Below are 21,747 nucleotides of genomic sequence, written 5' to 3' on the forward strand. Positions count from 1 at the left end.
TTTTGAAATGTCCTGCGTTCTAAAGATGCAGCAGTCTATGGGCTAGCGCGACCACTGGCGTTTTCATTTATATGTGTAGTGTCCGAAGTGTATTTTGACCATATACATATACACAGGAATACCCTTAGGCTGAGTGTGACTCATGTCTGCATTTTCAGGAATTTTATATGAGGGGGACCCCTCCTTTGGGTCCTTCTGATTCGGCCCTCACCCCTTAAGGCACCTGCACAGTGTCCCCTGTCCTTTTTCTCAAGACACACCCTGGAAGGACAAACAGCACCTCCACCTTTCACCTCTCCCTTCCACCCATGACTTCACCCTCCACCTGCAGGGGTCAAGGAGGGGTGGAGCCTTTAGCATTTAGCTCCTCACCAGTTACAATAATCTTCTCCTTAATCTTCCCTTTAGAATAAAATAATGTATGTTGAAATATAATACTATATTGACTCTAAGGACAACATTTTTCAGTGTTTATGGTGAATAGATGGAAGAATTAAATAAAATGGAAATTATTTCCTTAATTGAATTTTTCTTTTCCAAATATATATTTTCTTTTTTATTACAATATGTACGTTTTGGATTTCAGTCTTTTTTTCTTTCTTTCTTTACCACCTTGACAAGCAGATTCACGACTCTGCAATGCCTTAGCAGATTCCCAACTGCCTTAGGAGACCAAAGTCTACCCTGATTTTTGTAAAGAGCATGTAAAAAACACTGGAAAATACTGGAACCGAAAACAAAAACATCAAAACACCCCCTTTCTACTTCTTTGAAGTAAACTTTTTACTTTTTTAGTCTTCCAGTTTTGATGTTAGCCAAACGCATCCCTTCTTAGGTATATCATGCTGTTAAGTGTAGTCTTGCAGTGTGTAGCTCTGAAGCGTTGTCAGGCTGGTAATTTTTGTCTGTGCCAAATGGAGAGTTTTATGGCGTTGTGGTGGTTGGCTGATGCCGGCCTCTCTGGGCTTGCAGGAGAAGACCGGAATCATCCTACGGCGGACCCCCACGCCGCGTTGGGGGAGGGGCATCCAGAGGAGCTCGGAGAGTGGTAGAAAATGCAGAGGCACCCGAGGAGGAGTCTGAACATCACCCTGATCCTGTGGAGGGGGATGTGAATGGAGCCAATTCAGCAGAGTAGAGCCCCGCCCTCCATCTGGCCCCACCCACTCAGAAACCCAGCCTACTTTCTGGCCCCACATACCATGGGTTCTTTCCAATTGCTTATTTCATCTTTCCCTATCGCCCTGGTCCTTGTGTGACCTGGAAATCAATCGAGGTTCCCCATCTTTAAGGACACTCCACTTCATTAAATGAGTTGGAGTTACAATTTTTTTTTCAACTCCCTCCACACATACATAGCAAGGATACAGGCAGTTCAGCAATATGTCCATAATTTTTTAATACAAACTCTGCATAAAACAGGCCAGCAGCCTGATTTGTGTTCAGGAAAATGAATCGGGGAACAGGGTTCATGAGATTTATTTATGATTATTTATTATCAATTTGCTAAAACATATAAATGAAGGTGAATGCTACAGGATAGATTAGAGATGTGTGGCTTCGCAGTGTGTGAACACGTGAGCAGTAAAATTGCCAGTGCCTTATAGTATATGCATAATGGAACCTATACTTTATAAAATATGCACTTTATGAATCCTGTTATTTTTAAAACCTGCATGGAGAAACTCCCCCATTTCTGACTAATTTAGGCTCATCCCCTCCTCGGATTTAATATTACAGTAATCATGCTAAAGAACCCACATTAGAGATAAAGTAAAAGTATTTGAGACACCTGGGACGTTTGTGCAAAAAACCACACCTGCTGCAAGTGATAATTTATCTTAAAGGGTGAAAATCTGCAGAAAACTCCATAACCCGACCAGTAGATTTTGATAATATTTTTGAACAGTAAAGTCAGGGTTCTGTTTCCACAGGCATCTGTATGTAGACAGACTTGCCAAACGTGCCAAATTATTCCAAAAAAGAGGCATTTCAGGCTTTTATCCCTGTGGCTTCAGTGTTTTACATTCTCTCACTGCTTAACTGTAAAGGCCATATTAGTATTGTAAAATCCAAATTAGACAGCTCATAATGAAGTTTGAACTATACAATGCACCACAGGGTGGGGATATGTACTCCAGGTCCTAAGACAGACAGCACTACCCAGTCATTTAACATCCTAATGGAGATACAAGGAGTAACATCATTACCGTTAATGCTTTACCATTAAACCTTATTTAAGGTTTTATTTTATCTCCTGATCTAAGTCTAAGGGTTCTGACATAAATATCTGTGCAGAACTGCAGTAATATTTATGTTCATATTCTATACTTCTCTATATATTTTGACCTATATTTACTCCATACACTCCTCTATATTCTATAGCCCTTTGTTTGTGAAGCCATGTCAAAATGAGAAAATAAACATTGCACTGCTCACACAAGCCGACGGTCAGCTTCCTTTATAGCACCGGTCCTGCGTGGGTTTGTTTGTGCGCACAGGTGCGTGTGCTTGTGTGTTTGTGTAGTAGGCACCACTTTTTCCCAAATACACTTTCAAGTTCTTTTAATGCAAAAAAAAAATAAAAATAGAAAAACAAAACAATATGAAAATGACAGCAGTAAAATCAATCTGCTGTTTTACAGACTGAGCACATAGGATGACGGACCGCAAAAGCATCGATCGATCGATCGAGCGAGGCTGAGACAGGGTCAGGAATTACATCACAATACAGCTCATCCAGCCACTGCGAACAGGAGCGGAAATCTCAAAGCCGTAGCAGCAGGATCCACAGAACGCATACCTGTACACCTGTCCCAGTCACCTGGATTATTATTACCACCACCGGTCTCACCCACCTGGGATTCTGCCACCTGCTAACTGGAATGTGTGTGTGCAAATATGGCTTAAAAGTGACCCTGAGAAACAGTCTGTACCTTTCGGTCTACAGTACATACCCTCTAAGCCCTCTCACTAACCCAACACCTACCCACCTCTGCTTGTCGCTAACCCAACGCCTAACTGCTAACTTCTCAATAACCCAACACCTACCTACCGTTAGTAACACTACCTGTTCATTAGTGCCCTCATGCCAAAAGACTGACTAAATGGACCAGGGCAGGAATGGGCCTACACCAGACCAGGGTCAAATATGGTTTGTTTAGGATTCAAATACTGTTCTACGCTTTACTGATCTTGTCTGGTGTATTGGAACCAATGAAGCTCTCAAAAAGCGCAAACCCTGCCATCTGGTCAGATTGGCAGGCTCAATTACACCAGGCATGATCAACAGAGCACAGAAAAGCATTTGAATCCAAAACATTCACGTATTTGACCCAGGTCTGGTCTATACTAACTGCAGTGTTTTTTCAGTCCATAACTCTGGAGCGACAGAATTAAAGCAGAAAAAACATTTCAAAATTCAGTTAGATAGGTCAGTGTGAAGGAATACCAGAGTAGAAATTGTGCAAGTCCCTCACACATACTATAGGACATTGGCACCCAGCAGTTAGGAACAATCTGGGGAATAAACATCCTCAAATTCATATTTTTAACATAAAACACGTAACCTTCATGGAAGTATTTACATTTCCGCATTTCACAAAACATAACATGGGGTTTACATTCCTTTCTGGGACAAGAAATATATGGGATGCGTATTGGCACAGACACACATTTCGTTTTAAGGCTTCAAATCTCAAACGGCATAATAGTCCAAAATTTACGACACCTATTACTGATTGGGAAACGGGTCCAATATTTGAAACACTATCAAACCAGTTATTATATATTATGACCATAATAATTGCTCATGGAAGGCACAAGTTCAAAATAACATTTTGAGATTAAGCATCTCAGTAAAGTATATTGTGACTTTGAGGGTTGACCCACATGCCAAATCTACACTGCATAAATTCTGTTTCTCATCTCCTACCCCAAATACTATAAAATTCATGAGCTTAGCAAAAAAAAAAAAAAAAACATGACAATGTGCTCTCCAGTTAGAAGGAAAGGCCTTCTAAAACTACCTTTCCTCTCCTCATGCACTGTAGCTGGAAAGAGCACACAACCCCAGACTAAAGTCTCCTTCTCTAAAACACCACCAAGTAAGAGGAGTCTCCCCCCTTCCTGACAATCTGACACGGGGAAAACGAGACCGGCCTCACAACCCCACTGACAGGAGAGAGGCTTCCTGACCTTCCCGTCGTGGGTGGAGCTACAGAGAGCTGTCAATCACTGATGTGCAAAAACCAAACAAAAAAGGTACAGACAACCAAGGCAAAACGTGGGCATTGGTCCAAAGTGGTGAGTGACAACGGCCCCGCCTACTTTGAGATTGACGGCGCTTCAGTCTCCCACGGTTACAGAGACTGTGAGATCCTTTTGAGGCATACTGGGAAAGGGGAGGGTACAGTAGCTCCAGGCAGATAAAGTTACGCTAACCACAGAGCAGCGTGCACTTCCACACAGCTAACCATTGACATGCCCCTGAGAAAGGGACAGGGAGGCATCAATTACACTCAATACACGATCACAAAAGAACAGAAACACAACGCAAAAAAAACTATTGGAGGACAACTGAATGTCAACCGAAAACAACCTGAACACAAAGCAGCACATTTCTTTTTGCGAGCTGTTCATCAGAAGTAACACTGTTCTGAGGGCCAGAGCTTTATCATGATTTACGCCTCCCATTACATTCCATCATTCACAAAGGTCACTGGTTTCATAGGCAGGGGTAGGAGACGCTGCTGTCACCAATACCAGCCACTGGCCAGCCGAGCTGTGACAGATCTCACAGAAAGCCTTATCTACTGTCAAACAAAAAAAAACTAAGACTCCTAGGTGAATTTAGAGGCAGAATTGAGAAAATCTTGAATTTCGTCATGACACAGAAAACACCTGAAGATTCATCAAGCACTGAGTCCGTTGTGAGACCTGCTTAATGCTAAAGTGATTATTCTCTACAGCCAGGCAGTGAGCCATGGCACAGGTTCTACAGACCCACCAGAACTGAGCTCTGTAATATTAACGTAAGTGCAGTCTCCCTACTGCTGAAAACGAAACATTACAACCTGATGCAGCTCAAGACTATCTGCTAAGGGCTGGGGCCAAGTCCAACACCGTCTCCATGGGCATTCTGTACTGTAATACAGCACCAAATACTCCTGCTACCAACCAGAACCTCCAGTAGGTAAGAAGCAGAAGGACTGCAGAAGCAAAGCCTACAGAATCTGTGGTTAGGGCTTCTCCTTGTCAAAGAGCCACACCCTGAAATGAAAGTCCCAGCACTGCCTCAGCTGTCGTTTGGTCCTTTGGCCACTGGGAACCAGTGTTGGCCCGTGATAGATCTTGCAGCATTTGAGTATATCTTTGAGCAGAACAGTATTCCCAATCAAAAAAAAAAAAAAAAAAAAACTAATAGTAGATTCCAGATGATCTCACACGTTCTCTGAATTCCGTTTGTTGTCTTTGTGTTTGGCTTCCCCTTAGCTGGGCAAACACACATCTCTTCTCTTCTATGGCACTGAGGGGGCGAAAAGGCCAAACACACAGAACATTCTGGGGGTTTCTGCGGATCTTTCTGTCTGGAGCCGGATTGGCTGAACTCAGCTACAGCTGTAAAGTGACACGAGAGGTAAACGTAGTCCATAAGGCAGAAGCAGCCAAATGCCAATCACTGTCAGGCTCCGCCCCTCCACTCGACTTGGAGAAGGCCGGTGGTCGGTGGGGGCTCGCCAAAGGCAATTCTGGGGGACAAGTGGGTCTGTTGTGGAGGCAGCAAAGTGCAGGGCAGTATGTAAGTGTGTGTGTGTGTGTGTGTGTGTGTGTGCGTAAGTGTGTGTCAGGTGTGTGTGGTGATCACAGGAGAATCTTGGGGCCCGGTCCATACTCCAGCCTCTTTGCTAATCTGTAACACACACAGTGACTCAGCCGTTACTGTAACCTGATCTGAACCTGACTGGAAAGCTAGCCTAGAGGCCTACATCCAGCTCATATTTTATACATAATGCATACCGTACACATGCACATTGATATTCACAAATGTATAACACATACAGTATAAACATTCTGCAAATTAATGCAATTAATTATCCACAGTAGCCATCCTTATGCAAATATACTTTGATAAAACAATTACAGCTGATAATTGAACCTGCAACCTCCAGTTGCTTAAACATTATACTACACAGGACCACCGTTTTATGTATACATTATATAATGAAGTCTATCAGAATCTAAATGGGAGTCCATAACGTTGTTACTCCTGCAGAAGAGAGCGCACCCTAACGGGCGGTCAGGCACAGCTCCTCACCCCTTCTCGAACGCGGGCACGCCGTTGGCGCTGGGCGGGTTGTCTGAACTGTCCTGGGAGGCGGCACGTGCCCTGGGGCCCGCGGTGGGCGTCGGCCTGGTCGCCTTCTGGTCGTACACAAAATCCCGACAGGAGGCCAGCTTTGACTCGAGGTTCTGAAACAAAAAGGCAGCAGTTTCATTTTTAATTATTATTTTTTTTTGATAAGACAGTGGTGGAGATTTGAGGCTTTTATTGTGAAAGAAAAATTAAAAATTTCAGGCTCTTATTTTGAATGTACATGATGGCGGCTAAAGGGTCTTGAAAGGGTGGTGGAGGCGATTTGAGGCTTTTTTTTAAAGGCGATGCTGGGGGTTGGAGACCTACTTTAAGAGGTGGTGATGGGGGTTTGAGACTCTTATTCTGAAAGGGTGGTGATGGGGGTGTGCATCTCTTACCCCCACTTTCCTCAGCAGCTCCCCGACGATGTTGAGGGCTGAAATCCGGGCGGACGTGGTGAGGGAGGTCGCAGTCAATCCATCACCTGAACACAAACACAAAAGAACATTTCCCAGAACAGGCTTACAAAATGGTAGGGCCCATAGCACACTGACTGCTGTGTGTTGCCATTACTGTTCTATTCTGGCAACATAAGCCAGCTACTGTATAGCTATCTGTATAGCTACCACAGCACTGTGAAGCAGCCATGTTCCATGCTTGAATCAAGTTTTCCTAAGAACAGAAAATCAAAAGCACTGGCACGTGCTTCAAAGGAAAGCAGCTACCCATCTGTGCTTTCTCAAATCAACAGCAGAAGTTGTTGCACTGAGCGGCAATTTAAAAAAAGAAATACGGGGCATTCAAAAATTGAGGTGAGAATAGGGGTGAAATCCAAAAGAAGAACAGCCTTCGTATGCATAAGCTAACCAAGGATCCCTCTACTCTTCGTGGTCTGTGACAGCTGTGGTGTTCTCACCTCGCTGGTAGGAGGATGCGGGGGCGGTGAAGGTGCTGGCAGAGCTACGGGGCGGGGCCGCAGGCGTGGCCAGGGTGGGCGGGAGGCCCGTGTGGGGGCGGGGCAGAGGGTCGGTGTCTTTGCCCAGGGCGAGGGTCGGCCTCCGGTCCTGCTTCTGCTGCACAGCCAGCTCCTGCCGCAGATCTGCACAGGCAGGGTATATAATGAGCACATAACACAGATCTGCACAGGCAGGGTATATTACCATCACATAACACAGGTCTGCACAGGCAGGGTATATGAGCACATAAAGGTCTGCACAGGCTGGGTTTATAATGAGCACATAACACAGATCTGCACAGGCAGTGCATTATTATCATTACATTTACAGCCACTATCTTTTCATATTTCCCAGAATACCAGGGTACAGGCCCTGGCTCCAGACCCCTGACCCCTGACCTCGAGCTTCATCCTTCAGCCTCTGCACAGACTCCAGCAGGCTCTCCTTCTCGTCCAGCTCGCTCTCCAGGAAGGCGTTCCGCTCGATCACATGGTTCATGCGCTGCTCAAAGTCCTCCAGAGACATGATGGTGGCCCTGTGGGCGGGGAACAGAGGAGGCGGGGTGTGATTGACAGGCACCCAAATCTTGAGCGAGCTTCAACAGAACAGCATTCCACAGCGCATGCACAGAGCTGTATTCAGAGCAGCCTTAAACCTGGAACTCCCACCCATAAGCCATAACTAGGATCCCGCACTACTTCATTTAGGATTGTTTGTTAAAGAATTTTTCAGTTTCTTCCTGTCCGGGAGCGCAGGGCTGTGGCTATCCAATCACGTGACACGCTGCCCTGAATGGCCAAATCAGAGCACAGCTCAGCAAAACCCCGCCCGCATGCACTGCACCTCTTGGCTCTCTCCAGGTCGTCGTTGGCCTGCTCCAGCTCTCTGATGTACTTGTGCAGCTGGTCCCTGATGGCCGTGGTCTCTGCCAGGTCCCCCTCCAGGGTGGAGATCTGCCGGAAGGCCTCGGAGTGCTGCGCCTCGTACTTCTCCTGCAGAGACGAAACACAGCCTGCTGCTGAGAGCGGTTCACCTGCGGTCGAGTGCGGTTGCTCTGCGGATCAGTGAGGTTAGTTTGCCATGATTGTGGCTGGTCTGCCCTGCGATTGCACGGTCAGTCCGCGGTTGATTGCCGTTGCGTGCGGTCAGGCTGTTTAGCCCGTGATTGAATGCGGTCAGTCTGTGGTTGAGCGAGGCTAGTTTGCCAATGAATGTTGTCGGTCTGTGGCTGTGTGCAGTCAGCCCGTTCAGCCTGCGGTTGACTGTATTTAATCAGAGAGTAAGTTTGTGTAGTCTGTGGTCGCGTGCGGTCATTCTGTGGTTAAGTGCGGTCAGTGTGTTTAATCTGCAGCTGAGCGCAGTACCTTGTAGCTCTCCAGCTCCATGCGCAGGCGGTTGTTTTGGTTCAGCAGCTCGCGGTTCCGTGCCTCGCACTGCTTTAGCTCCTCCTCCAGCTCGGCTTCGTAGTCCCGGCTCATCTGCTGGAACTCCTGCAGCTCCTCCTGAGCCTCCGCTGCCCTGGGGGGGGGTGAGCTATTACCAACCAGCTACAAAGACACGTGTGTGTCTCCCCTTCAGACACGTGTGTGTGTGTAAACATGAATATATGCACACATTAAGGCATGGGGTACCTCTGCTGGTGTTTTGCAGACTGTTCCTTCCAGTAACTCAGCTCTTCCTCTGCAGAGGGGAACTTGGGAGATTTGGGTTCCCCCATTCCTGTGCAGCGAGACCCACCTGAACCTGCAGGATCTGAGAGAGGAGAGGGTTCTGCTGCAATGTCACCGGTGAAATGGCAGAAACTTAGTGATGAGCAGGAAACACTACAGGAAACTGCTTACTTAACTTGCTACAACCATCACAAGTTGAGAGTAAGCAAGTGAGTGTTGGTAAGCAACTCTTTTGTCACCCTAGGTTTTAAGAAAAAAAAACTGCAAAAAGGGCATGTCAGAAAAAACCAAGATAAGCATGTCAGTAATTTCCTCTGTATACACACCTTCCGTTTCACAGGTGAACACTGATTGGTCTGACAAGGGGTTGCACCATCCTCTGCACAGATCCTTACACGTTGGCTACAACTGAACTGGTTTCAAATATTTTGGCGTGACAGGCTGGACTTTCAAATATTTTCAGATGAATTTTACACATTATGAAGGCATCGTTCAGTAAATACAGACATCGGGATCATATATGAAGCACGTTACATTGACCTAACTGAATTAATGTTATTACGATGAGAAAATATAAATGTAATTGCCTACCAAACATACTCTCTTTTTTCTGTCACACACAGCCAATATAAAATCCCTGAACACTGATGATATCAGGAACATAGATCAATTAGTGAAAGCGCAAGGCTCTCTTTTGGTCAATTGTTCAGAGATAGAATGCCTGTTTTGTATTTGTGATTTAACGTTATCAAACCGGCAGCTGCGGCTATTTGACATAGCCTATTCAGCACAGTCTACTGATATAAACTTACTAGCTATACTGCAAATGATTTGATGTTAGACATTTAAAACCAGAAGTTGATACACGAACTTAGGAACAACATTAACTAGTAGCGACAGAAACGATTTTAAAACTCCAAGATAGCTAGCATAAGTTAGCCAACTTCGCTAGTTTAGCTGACGTGTTAACCTAGCTGAACAACAAAGTGGAGAACTCCTCGAAAGAAGCTAGCTAGCTAGCTATCGTTAGCTCCACTCCACAAAAAAGTTGTAGGACAAATTTTAAATAACGGCGTTATTTACATTGGATCTTCCCGTTAGCTAATTAACAGATAATATGAGACGCTGAACTTAGCTAGACTATTATTTTCTTCCTGATCCACACCCTAGCTAACGCAGCTAGCTAACTTAAGTAGCGCTGGAGAGTCCTTTGTCACAGTAGCACAGTTGTGAACATTTAAATCTCACACACGATAGAATCTAACCTGTAACGTACTGCAGTCAGGAATGCTGTCCTCTGGCTCTTTTTCTGGTGATAATGTGTCCTTAGTTACCAGATAAAAACTGCCGTGGAAACCTATGTTTAGTATCAGCCACCCATTTGAAGGGAGGAAAAAGGGAACTAATGTTTGTCAAACTACATGTACCGCTACCGGTCTGGATAAGTGAAATTTTAGGGGTCCAAAAAAACTCCCCGAAAGTGACGTAATCTAATCACATGTTTTGAACACAGAAAAGTGAATGTGCGTGGAGTGATCATGGTAACTACGGCCGGAGTCTAATCACAGTACGCAGATTTGCCATTGTCGCAAAATTCATGTGTGACAAACTGAGTTGTCTTTTCCGAATTTTAATGCTGATGAAAGTCAAATATGCATGACAAAAAACAACAACACAACGATTGCGAGGATTTCACCTTGATCAGTCCCGCACTTCAAGTAAAAAACAAACGGAGACGCTATACCTCCGTGGTATACTCGTACAACTAAATCTGACAGATAAATGTAGCCTGTACATGTGTGCGCTATGCATAGCCTGCTGAAGACAACGTACACTTATTGACAATTAAACAAAATATATCACTTTCTCAAAACAAAACATAATGAACTCAGACTGTATCTCATAATGGGGCTTCCATGCATTTTAACAGCATGTAATAGCTTTTACATAAAATAGGTCTATATTCATAAACATGAAACTTTCCAAATGTAGAGACTCAATACCCTGTCACTAAGGGGGTTTGAGTTGAGAATTTGATATTAAACAGTTCCTTTAGACCTCGTTAGCTCATAGCTTTATGTATTTTTTAGAACTTTTATTCAAGTTCAGAAATGAATTTAACATCATGATACAGTTTCCACTTTGTTGTGTTTGGGTTGGGCAACAGGCCACAGAGGCTATGATTTGTGGGTTTAGGCCTATGTCCTCAGATATATCATTTTTGGAGATAGACAATTTTACAAAGCAATGCATTTATTTGCATTTGATAATAGCATGTTTTCAGTCTTTGGGCAGTGCAATTTTTAAATGATATCAGATATATCCCTTCAAAATTGGCCCTTTTCCTTGTTTACTGCAAAATTTTGTGTGATTGAAACAGAAAATAGTTGTATTTTCTGCATGTTCTTTTATAATGGGTCATTTTAGCATTTACCAATGCTCATTCACCAATTTTATTTGAGTTTTTCAATCATTAGCTGGGGAAAAGAAAAAGATTTTTGTACAATGCTCAATCTTATTTGTTTTTAAATGCAAATACATAAACACTTTTGGTTACTAATGGCCACATTTGTGAGGTCACAACTGGTGTTACAGAAGTTTGGCGATCTTGACACTCTGACATCAGCTGTCCTAGAACCCAGTACTACAGAGACTATATAGGACATTGGCACAGCATTTCTTTTAGCATTGAAGCAATTGAACAACAACAGCAAGATGATTATCATAAAAACTCAGCTCTGCAATCCGTAGACCATGTGGGAGACCTGTAAATCCAGGTGGTACCACATGTTTTGCGTCACGGTGAGTGAAACATTCATATTTCAGTTGGCTGTTTTGTCCTTAAGCCTAAACTAAATTCATTTGAAAATGTAAGTTTCAGAAGAAATTTACCAAATCATCAAGTGTTATTGTTGAAGTAGCCAAGGAAAGCATAAACGTTTCTAACAGAATAAATGTACCACACTATGATATCATAACAGTACATCACAATCACTCAACAGGTACGAGTTTACTACGTCGTGTAATAAATTACTTGTTTAGTCATATTAGACTACTAAGTCTGTGCAATAAATAGCTATTTTTAAAACATTTTTGGAGATTCTTTCATAGCGAGCTGCTTATGAGTTTTTGAGAGTATAAGACAACAGTCTTGACGACATTTTGTCAAGCGTGCAAGAGTTCCATTAATGTTTAAAGCTTATTGGCAGACAATACTCTGGTGTGATTCTTTCTTTGCTTTTCCCTCCTCCTGTCATCACTTCCTGTCTTTTTTCCATGTTTCCATAATTCTTCCCATTCATCTCTCCTTCCATGATCAGCTAACCTTGATCGTCCTTGTGGTGGATACGGTGTGGAGGATCCTGTCCTTTTGGGGGCAGGGTTTTATCCGGCGTGGGTCAAGGGTGAAGGCTGGCAGGACAAGTTTCGGGCGGTGCCGTCCGCGGCGACGTCCTATCACCACTCGGACCTCTGCAGAACCAGTACGTTTAACTATGAGGCAATACCAAAAAGAAAGAGAGGGGCAGTTTATCAGTAACAGCTACTTCTTCTAACAATCAGGCTTAATTCCTGCATTGCACAATCAAGATTACATTACTGGTAAAGTACCATGTGACTTGGGCACTGAACCCTTGATGACTGCTGGCTATTATTTTTTACATTTTTATATCGTATTTTGAGTGTAACTCCTCTGTCCCATAGGTGACCCCTGTCGCGTCCTTCCCACCGCCCCACAAACTGACATTCTTGAATAACATAAACAAGGTGAGCGCTTTCACTCCCATCATCCCATTCCAAAGGAAATCCCGGAAACATGGCTGCTCACACAGCCTCTTGTTGACACATGCTGTTGTTTTCCATAATGGATCCTCTCATTTGCTTTGGACAAAAGTATGTTATCTTATAATGATCATTAACTCACTGACCACCACACCATGGCCAAGAATGACATCGAGTAAATGGAAAAAATTGCATTTGTGGTTATATATCACTAACCCCTGAGATAAAAACGTTTATGATCGGTAGCGCTAGGGCAAGTCTGATACTATACGACCTGCTTTGTTTTGTGCAGCCTTTGGCCAAAAGTTGGAAACGCCGGCTACCATGGGTGCCCCTCTTCTTTCCTGGCAACACACCCCTCCGGAGTGCCGCAGCCTACAGGAATTATAGCAACATCCCAGCCCGCTCATCTTTCCCTGTTAGTTTCCACAGGCTTCATATGGGAAATAGCAGGTAGTCAAACCATAGAGGTGCACTTTTGTGTTAGGTTGTGTTGAGTTCCTTTCTGTGTTTGTATCCCAGGCTGTAGGGAAGAAACAGATACCTGCGGCCTTGGTTGTAAGGAAAAAGCAGGCACCTGTGATCCAGGTAGTGAGGACGATGGAGGTACAGGAACCCCCTCCATCCTGGGGACTGCTTAGCCGGTCCACACAATGCATCTGTCAGGCACTGGACACCACGTTCATCACCGTAAGTCTGCTGGTCTCCACTCATGCACCGCTAACGCTGACAGGAGTGCAACGCTTCTGTTCTGATGGAAGTTCTCCCTTTCCCGCCTGTGCAGAAGCAGTTGACCATAGCCATGTTCCTGGGAACAGTAAAACATCCCAATGCCCTCAGACCCTCTCTCTGTCCCTGGGACACCCAGAGCAAGAAGAGGGAGGAGAAGAACACCAAAAACCAGGTAAAGGTCTGCCATCTGGACGTCCAGCCGAGTGAGTCATACACCTTAGTGCTGCTGTGAAAGTGTTTGGGATTTTGTCCTAATATAAAAAAGTGCTTTTAGTCTTACTCTTATTCATTATTAGCATCCTCATCTACCAGACACTCATGTAAAGGTTATTAAAATTCATCTGCAAACAGATTCTGGGACGTAAATGAGATGGCAACACATATTGAAGCAACCCTTAATTCATTTTGTGTTTTTTAGATTTTGAACGTCCCGGGTCTGTCTCGTGATGACATCATTAGGAAGGGTGAACCCCCTGCCCTCAGTAGGCCACGTAGTGCATTTACCCCAAAGGGTAAGCATCGGCTTCTCTTTTCTTATCTCATGACCGTCTTTTATCTCAAGACTGCTGGCGGCTAACACGCTGGGTTATTTTCTTGTTTTCCACAGTGAACGTTTCCCAAGCTCCTGTCCCCAGCGCCGTGCTCGAGAATTCCCGGGAGAGCGTCACCAGCCCTGCCCCTGTCTCCAGAATCACTGAGGTTCAGGGAATCTCCAAACCACCCGTGAGGGAGGAGTCACATTTTAGGCCAATCCTTCAGGAGACATTAGATTCCAGCTCAGCTCCGCCTCCACAGCGGGCGATAAAGGAAGGGTCAGAACCGGCATCAGGTAAGAGCATCAGCGTCTATGATGCTCCTGCTCTTCAGCACTGGGGATAATATCCTGACTAATTCCGGTATATTCCTGGTTGTCCCCCCTTGTCTCCAGCCACTACCACCAGCAGTGCTGGACAGAGCCTCACCACAAACTGTTCCTCAGACGAGAGCTCGGCCATCCAAGTAGAACAGGCCAGCAAAGGTTCCAAACCGACCTCGTCCCCCTTCAAAACTCAGTGCTCCCTTAGCACTGCGGAGACTGACAGCGCCACTCCCCCTGTCGAATTCGACAAGGCAGCACTCGCTCCAACCAACGCAACAGGTGGGAGTTGTTTATTTGCAATGGAGTTGTAACGAGTCATCAGGTTTCACATGAAATCATTACGCCGTGTCATTTTCAGTCCCAGAGGTCGTCTCGGCCTCCACTCCCAGCGGCCCCGTTTCCACGGCGCCCGGCTCGGCATCAGGCCGCGTGGTACCGCGGGCTCGGAGGCGCCTTAGCAGTTCCGCGGCTCGGCGCACGCTTACCAGCAAGGGCACCATCAGCACCCCGAACTCCGACAAATGTAGGACTGTGGCACCCGCTCCAGCTAATGCTACAGGTGGGGGTTGTTTATTTTGAATGCAGCTTGGTTTATCCGCAGGCTATGTTGTGGACGTCATCGGCCTTTACATAAAATAATTATGCTGTATGAATTTCTGCCCATGCGGCAGGTGCATTGGAGCTCAGGGAAAGTGCAGACTCTGAGGTCGTCCCGACCTCTGCTCCCAGTGGGCCCGTTTCCACGGCGCCCAGTTCGACATCAGGCCGTGTGGTACTGCAGGCTCGGCGGTGTCTCACTGCTAACGCAGCTCAGCGCACCCTTACCAGCAAGGGCACCATCAGCACCCCGAACTCCGACAAATTTCAGACTGTGGCACCCGCTCCAGCTAATGCTACAGGTGGGTGTTGTTAATTTGTTAATTTGGAGTTTTATTTTTCCCAAGCTGTGATTTGGAGTTGTAATGTGTAATCAGCCTTTACAGAAACGTATTATGTAATATTCGGTTCCTGCCACAGGTGCCCAGGTGCCCAGATCCCTGCCAGGCCGTCTGATACTGCAGGCTCGGAGGCATCTGAGCCCTTCCACCAGTGCCCCCCTACCAGCTCCGTCAAATTTGACAGTGTGGCGACCTCCAATGTCACTTCCACTCCTGTGGCTGCCCCAGGCTCCGCCCCTAGCTATGTGGCCTAGTTCTCCACCCCCATGTCCAGCCCAGCTTGTGCCCAGCAGCAGACTAATATTTTTACCATCTCTAACACTGCTGTATTCAATTCGGCTGTGGAATTCCACAGTGAATTGAGATGAGCCACCGTCCTTTCTATGTGCAAAATTGTAATAATTAATAAAACAAAAAGTAATAATTTAACTTATTTCCACCTTGTTAGATTTCATGAAAATGATTTTTTTCTGTTTTATGTTTAGAATGAAATAAAAGTGTCATTGCATCATCACAGCCTGATTGACTGACTTTATTGGTTGAGTTATTTTACGTGCCATTCACTAAAACACCAAGCTTTTCTATGAGGCTGTTCCAAATGTAACAGCAATACACAGAGCATGCTGCTCTTTTCTGCTTGGTTACATGACATACTTTTCTGTGTGAGTGTAAGCTACCTGGGTCAATGGCAACCTATTGTGTTTGAATGAGCATTACAAGTAACAGAACATTACATTACATTACAGGCATTTAGCAGACGCCCTTATCCAGAGTGACTTACACACCTTTTTTTTACATTTACATTGCATCCATTTATACAGCTGGATATATACTGAACAATGCAGGTTAAGTGCCTTGCTCAAGGGTAGAATGACAGTATCTGACCTGGGAATTGAACCGGCAACCTTCAGGTTACAAGACCAGCTCCTTACCAATTTTACTGTGCATAGTTTTACGCATTTCCTTTGTCCAAGAAGTAAATCAATAAGAACCACCTCTTCTGTTTTTCCTTCAACAGACGTTGGGATTATGATTACCTGGTTTTGTTATGGCTATATGGTTGTCATGGTTGTCAGGTGGCTGCAAGAATCAACTGGCTTTATTTAGTCTAACCGTAATAGATCTTATCCTAAATATGGGCTAAAGGGATTAAGTGTACATTTTCTTCTCAGTGCAAAATATACAGCATTTTGCCCTCTGCTCACAATCTTTTATTTGTTGTACCAGCAGTAAGGACTGAGAAGGGGGAAATCATTTAATTATTATGTGCCTGGGTCATGGAACAAAATAAAGAAAACTTGAACTAGATAAACTGGTTTCACTAAATGCTTTCAAAAATCTGTTAAAAGGTCACTTTGTGGATGGCAGTAAGTGCTTCAGATATTTCGAGACTTGATAATGTATTGTAATACTGTGTGTGGTGTAAACCTTTTTTATCTGCTATGCAAATGTTCTGTTGCTCATTTTGCCAGGTCCCCCTTCAAAAGAGATTTTAATTTCACTGAGACTAACTTGGTTAAATAAAGGTAAAATAAAATAAAATATTGTGCACCATCCACTTAAACACCAAGCTTTTCTATGATACATGTGCAGATGTAACAGCGTTGCTATGACAGTTGTTGGTCCTAATGCTGTAAATAGATAAGAATTAGAAAGACTTCAGACAGGCCGCAGAAAAATCAACAGGCTTTATTCAGTCTAGCTGCAATATGTCTTATCCTTGGGTTGAGGATATAAGAGTGCATTTGTTTTTTCCCCATTTCACTAATCTGATGAACAGTGACATCGAATGCAGTGCATAGGTATAACCAAAGGTACACCAGCTGCTTAACCTCTTCAGTCAAATTTGACTGTACACAGACCGAGATATGTGCCAAATTGCACTCAGAACATTGTCACCACTGACCAATTTTTACAATTTGTACTTAAAAATTCTCCACAGACTATTCCACAAAAATACACCGAGTACAGATGTTGGCAGATTCACAAAGCTAAAAATGTGAACAAACAAAAACACAGAGAGAGTTAAATAGATCACCACTAATCCTTACCACTTTTCTGTGGATCTTGCAACTTCCAATGAACACACCAAAGTCTGCACGGGCAATTGTTCTCTAACAGGATTATTTTTGGGCTACAATTATGAGGTATGATTTTTATCTTTTGCCACTTTGTTAGATATCATGAATACACTATATGACCAAATGTATGTGGACACCACTTGGTTCAGGGCTGTTTTTCATGTTTGGGCTAGGCCCCTTAGTTCCAGAGAAGGGAAAACTTAATGCACTGACATTCTAACTGATTCTGTGCTTCCAACTTCGTGGCAACAGTTTGGGAAAGGGCCTTTCCTGTTTCAGTGTGACAATGCCCCCAGGAACACAGCAAGGTCCATACAAAAATGGATGTCAGGTATCCACACATATTTGGCCATGTACCATATGTATCTTTCTGGTTAGTGCTCAAAGACTAAATAAAAGTATCATCAGAACCTAATTGGTTGACCGCAACTACACATTATACAATTATATTATGTGCCCTCCACTTAAACACCAAGCTTTTCTATGAGACAAGTGCTGATGTAACAGCAATACACAGAACGTGCTGCTCTATTCCGCTATGGGCGACTTGATATACTGTCTGTTTGTGTATAAGGTACCTGGTTCAATGGCAACCTATTGTGTTTTAATAAACATTTCAAGTAACAGACAGCAGTTTTTTTTCATCCTTGAACTACCCACCTATATAATATACCCTTGATACGTGCTTTGTCCAAGAAGTCAATAAAAACGAACAGCCTCTCCTGTTTTTCTTTCAACAGACATTAAGATAATGATTGTCTGGTTTTGTTATGGCTATGGTTGTCATGGTTGCTGTTGTTATGACTGTTGTTGGTCATAATGCTGTAAATAAATCAATGATACAGACTTCAGGCAGGTGGCTTTAAGCAAGAAGCAAATGACTTAATTTAGTCTAACAGCAATATATCTTTTTTTAAAAGAACTTTTGTTCATATTTGGTTACATTTCCTTCACATCCTGACAGATATTGGAGGGAGAGGCTTTGGAGGGAGAGCTGAGGGGAGGAGTTGGGAGGTGGTGGATCATTTTTTTCAAAATCTAGTTCTCACTTGCTCATTTGTCTAAACTTACATACTGTACCTTTAAGAAGGATCAAGGAATTAAGTGTATATTTGTTGGTTTTTTTTTGTCATTTCCCCATTTCACCAATCTGATCAACAGCGACTTCAAATGCAGTGTGTAGGTATAACCAGGGATATACCAAATCACAGCAGCTGCTTGACTTTATTAGTCAAATTTGAGTAAAGCAGGAAGGGTTCATGACCTTAGCTTCCACAGGACAAAGCAAGGCTTTCAGGCATCTTTCCACAGACAAAGGCACAACCTGCTGCACTTTCTGTTCCGCATCACTTCTCCTCGCGATCGTCCCGAGGCGGGAGCCTGGCGCGGGGCGAGAGGAGCCAGGCCATGGCGGCGGCCGCCGTGCCGTCACCGCGCTCCCGCGAGAAGCACAGGAACGCGGCCCACAGGGAGGCGCCGCAGCCCATGAACACCGTCCGCAGGTGCAGCGGAACCAGCACGAAGTTCAGGAACTGAAGAGCCCGGAGGAGGCAGAGAGAAGGGAAAGGAGATGTGCTTTCTGTTTATGACGGCTGATAACCTCTGTAAACCACACAGTGAAATATCCAGTGGTGATTCAACTCTAACGGTGTTCATTCAGCTGTAACAAATAACATTTGCTCCCACAGAGTTTTTAGGCAGCTTTCCACAAAGGCACAATCTGTAAGAGTTGAATTAACACTGAACATTTTACTGAGTAAAAAACACTGAATTAAAGTAACATTATCACACGAAACAAAGCATCACATGTATTTGTGTGCACTCCTCCACTACACCATAGAGTAAAGGCAAGCAAGCCCACTGTTATCTGTTTATCAGACCATCAGCTGAACTGGAGTTCATATTCCTAATAAACAAAGTATCAATTGTCTATAGCCCGTTGGAATAGTTTAAATCTTACAAATCACTTATTTTGTTGCTTGTGTGGGAGTTTTGGTATGACAGGTCCATTCTCTGATTTTAGCTAGAGGCTTGTACCACTTGGTACTTGTAATGGTAGGTATGCCATTTGTCAACAAAGTACAGATTTGTAACATTTGGAGTGGGGTCTACTTTTTTGAATGAAAAGATATATTGGCAATATGAGGCTGCTCAAACTATTTCTCTGATTGACCTCAACACCTCATACAAATTACATTGTAAAGTATATTGTAAAGTAAGTTTTTACCTGCATAAATGGCCAGTACATGAGTCCAGTCTGGAACAAAGAGACAGAAAAAGGAAATAAATCCGTTTTTATTATGTGTTGGAAATAGGCGCAAATTATTTCACCATTCTTGTGTCCTTTGAACGGGTGCAAGCCTACCAGACATATTCCACTCGTGTACTAACTGTCACCGGAAATGTCTTACCAAACATACACGCATATTAATCCTATCAATATCAATTTCCAATGCAATTCCAATTAGAATAGGTTTTTCCAACCAGCACAGGAATTAGTAGAAGGACCGTGGCGTTCTGCCCGCGGTGCAAATGCATATAATAAAAGTAGGTTAATCTCGGGTGAGCTCTTCCGTTCGCCTACACTGCACATAGCCTTGCCCTTACCTTGTAAGTGTTTAGGAATTTGTCCCTCCAGTCTGCGAGAACGTCCTCCTTACCCTCGAGGAAACTTACCCCTGAAAAGGAGAGAGTGGTTCTCACTAAACTAAAAAGTCACCGGATCTTTAGATGTTCCAGGGCCACATACAGTCCTGCACCAGCGCTCGGGCACACAATTGAGTGAAAGCTCTGGTTAATCAATTAACTGTCAGGTACAATTTACAGTCTAGTCCTTTGACAGATATTAGCCAAATGACTAAATTGTAAATTACATTATGTAGAAAAACAGCAGCAGGCCTAGAGGGTCCGATCTGCTTATCTTTATCGCTATAAAAATACAGCAGAATTAGCCTACCTGTATAGAACACGCTAGTCGCTAACGGGGATGCGATCGTTTGATCCAAGAGCAGTTTTCGCAGGAGCATGCTGGCGGATCTTCCGGGGAAACGTCGTTCCAAACCCCGCAACCAGAAGTAATTAAAGTTGCCGTGAAAACTGAAAGCCACTACAGCGACATTCCGCGTGTGATTCCAGTCAATTTCCTCTCTTTGGGCTATACACTGGTGCGCCAGGTCCCCGCCAGCAAACAGACATCCGTACAAGGTTACGTTTGCTATCCATGGAAACCTTTTTGTTTGTTTTAAAAAGACTGTTCTCATTCTTTTTTCTAAAACTTAATGTGGAACTAATTTGCAATTATGTAATTAAATATAAGCTACTGCAAAGTTTCGTCAGAAAATTGATATAATTCTACAATACGGGTTGCGCTTCAGGAAGCCAAGTCCTTCAAAATACGAAATCCTCGGATCTCTCTTGAACAGGCGACAGAAAGTCCACATAGCCACCTTTATTGTAACGTGAACGGATCAACCTCACAGTATCTCTCGCATTTGGTCTGCATAACCACTACTGGCAAGCTGAGTGAAGTTATCGCTCATTTCTAGACCTTAAATGTACCAGACAGGCTATAGCGATCATTATTACACTGCCGGGAACACTCAGAGTCCTCTTCCCTGGTTTAACAGGTGCTACAGTATACAAATCCTGGACGTCAACTAATCTGTGCCTTGCTGTCCGTCGTTTATCAACACGCGCAGTACGGTCCCGTTTATGCCCTGGGGTTGGGACAGGAAGTACACGCAGACCTTAATACCCATAACACACTCCTAGAATGAACATGTAGCTCAAAAGCGCAGTGTCTGACCGCTTATTTAAACTACTATACCGCCTGTTCTACCGTGGTTTTAATGAGAGAAATTAATCCCGGCGTCATGGCCACTGGCAAGAGATCAGTGCACGCAACAGAATTTATCCAAGCCAAATGTCTGATGCGCTCAGGATGGAAAGGCTCGCTTATCCACGATCAGCTATAAGAGACCCTAAAGTGACCCCGTGTATGTTGCGCCAAAAAACCGGAGCCGTTCCCGGGTCCGTGGTTTGTTGCCCCATCGACACCGTAGATGGCGTGAAATAAGCCACTGCAGCCTTTGGGGGTGCGAACCAGTAGGTAAAGTGACAGCTTTATCAGCGCCAAAGAGAACATCGATGTCGTCTAAACGCCTGCACTGACAGCTAATATCCTTCAAATTAGCGGTCACGTCTTTACTCGATAAGCTCATTGTCTCGCACTACGGTGTTTAAAACGTATAAACCCAGCTGTCAAATGCATGGTAACATTGTTAACCTTACTTTTAGTGTTGTACGGACAAGACTTAACCTCCAACTTTATTCTAAAGAAAACCCCTCATCTTTTACACCCAAAATGAATCGCGAAA

At 44.1% G+C, this 21,747-nt stretch overlaps 4 protein-coding genes across 6 annotated transcripts in view; 2 read left to right on the plus strand and 2 right to left on the minus strand.

Moving 5' to 3' along the window:
* The window catches only part of LOC118216985 (myosin-11-like), a 24,753-nt gene extending 22,310 nt beyond the window's left edge, over positions 1-2,443 (plus strand). The window contains exon 42 of the mRNA XM_035398690.1: positions 973-2,443. Within this exon, the coding sequence (XP_035254581.1) occupies positions 973-1,138 (166 nt within the window). The 3' untranslated portion in view covers positions 1,139-2,443. The remainder of the gene's footprint in view (positions 1-972) is intronic.
* A 110-nt stretch (positions 2,444-2,553) lies between these two features.
* LOC118216984 (nuclear distribution protein nudE homolog 1-A-like) lies at positions 2,554-10,459 on the minus strand. Of its 3 annotated transcripts, XM_035398688.1 has the most exons (10): positions 10,247-10,459; positions 9,308-9,394; positions 8,943-9,063; positions 8,676-8,829; positions 8,155-8,303; positions 7,710-7,846; positions 7,272-7,454; positions 6,754-6,839; positions 6,317-6,471; positions 2,554-5,911 (listed from the first exon to the last, which is right to left on the minus strand). In XM_035398688.1, exons 3-10 carry the CDS (start codon positions 9,026-9,028, stop codon positions 5,863-5,865), a joined length of 999 nt encoding a protein of 332 aa, XP_035254579.1. In that variant the 5' UTR covers positions 9,029-9,063; positions 9,308-9,394; positions 10,247-10,459; the 3' UTR covers positions 2,554-5,862. The 3 variants fall into 3 exon arrangements, with proteins under 3 accessions (XP_035254579.1, XP_035254580.1, XP_035254578.1); XM_035398689.1 differs by lacking the exon at positions 9,308-9,394 and having other exon boundaries at positions 10,258-10,459; XM_035398687.1 differs by lacking the exon at positions 9,308-9,394.
* LOC118216982 (flocculation protein FLO11-like) lies at positions 8,297-16,023 on the plus strand. Its single transcript, XM_035398686.1, has 13 exons — positions 8,297-8,380; positions 8,998-9,200; positions 12,302-12,463; positions 12,684-12,746; positions 13,054-13,179; positions 13,284-13,451; positions 13,546-13,665; positions 13,912-14,005; positions 14,101-14,322; positions 14,422-14,631; positions 14,711-14,911; positions 15,024-15,251; positions 15,358-16,023. The coding sequence occupies exons 6-13, from the start codon at positions 13,362-13,364 to the stop codon at positions 15,651-15,653; spliced, it is 1,461 nt and encodes a 486-aa protein (XP_035254577.1). The 5' UTR covers positions 8,297-8,380; positions 8,998-9,200; positions 12,302-12,463; positions 12,684-12,746; positions 13,054-13,179; positions 13,284-13,361; the 3' UTR covers positions 15,654-16,023.
* Positions 16,024-16,959: 936 nt separating this feature from the next.
* mpv17l (MPV17 mitochondrial membrane protein like) lies at positions 16,960-21,416 on the minus strand. Its single transcript, XM_035397312.1, has 4 exons — positions 20,328-21,416; positions 19,979-20,049; positions 19,599-19,628; positions 16,960-18,903 (listed from the first exon to the last, which is right to left on the minus strand). Exons 1-4 carry the CDS (start codon positions 20,629-20,631, stop codon positions 18,718-18,720), a joined length of 591 nt encoding a protein of 196 aa, XP_035253203.1. The 5' UTR covers positions 20,632-21,416; the 3' UTR covers positions 16,960-18,717.
* Between the last annotated feature and the right edge of the window lie 331 nt (positions 21,417-21,747).

Source organism: Anguilla anguilla, chromosome 17, assembly GCF_013347855.1.
Source record: "Anguilla anguilla isolate fAngAng1 chromosome 17, fAngAng1.pri, whole genome shotgun sequence".
NCBI lineage: Eukaryota > Metazoa > Chordata > Actinopteri > Anguilliformes > Anguillidae > Anguilla > Anguilla anguilla.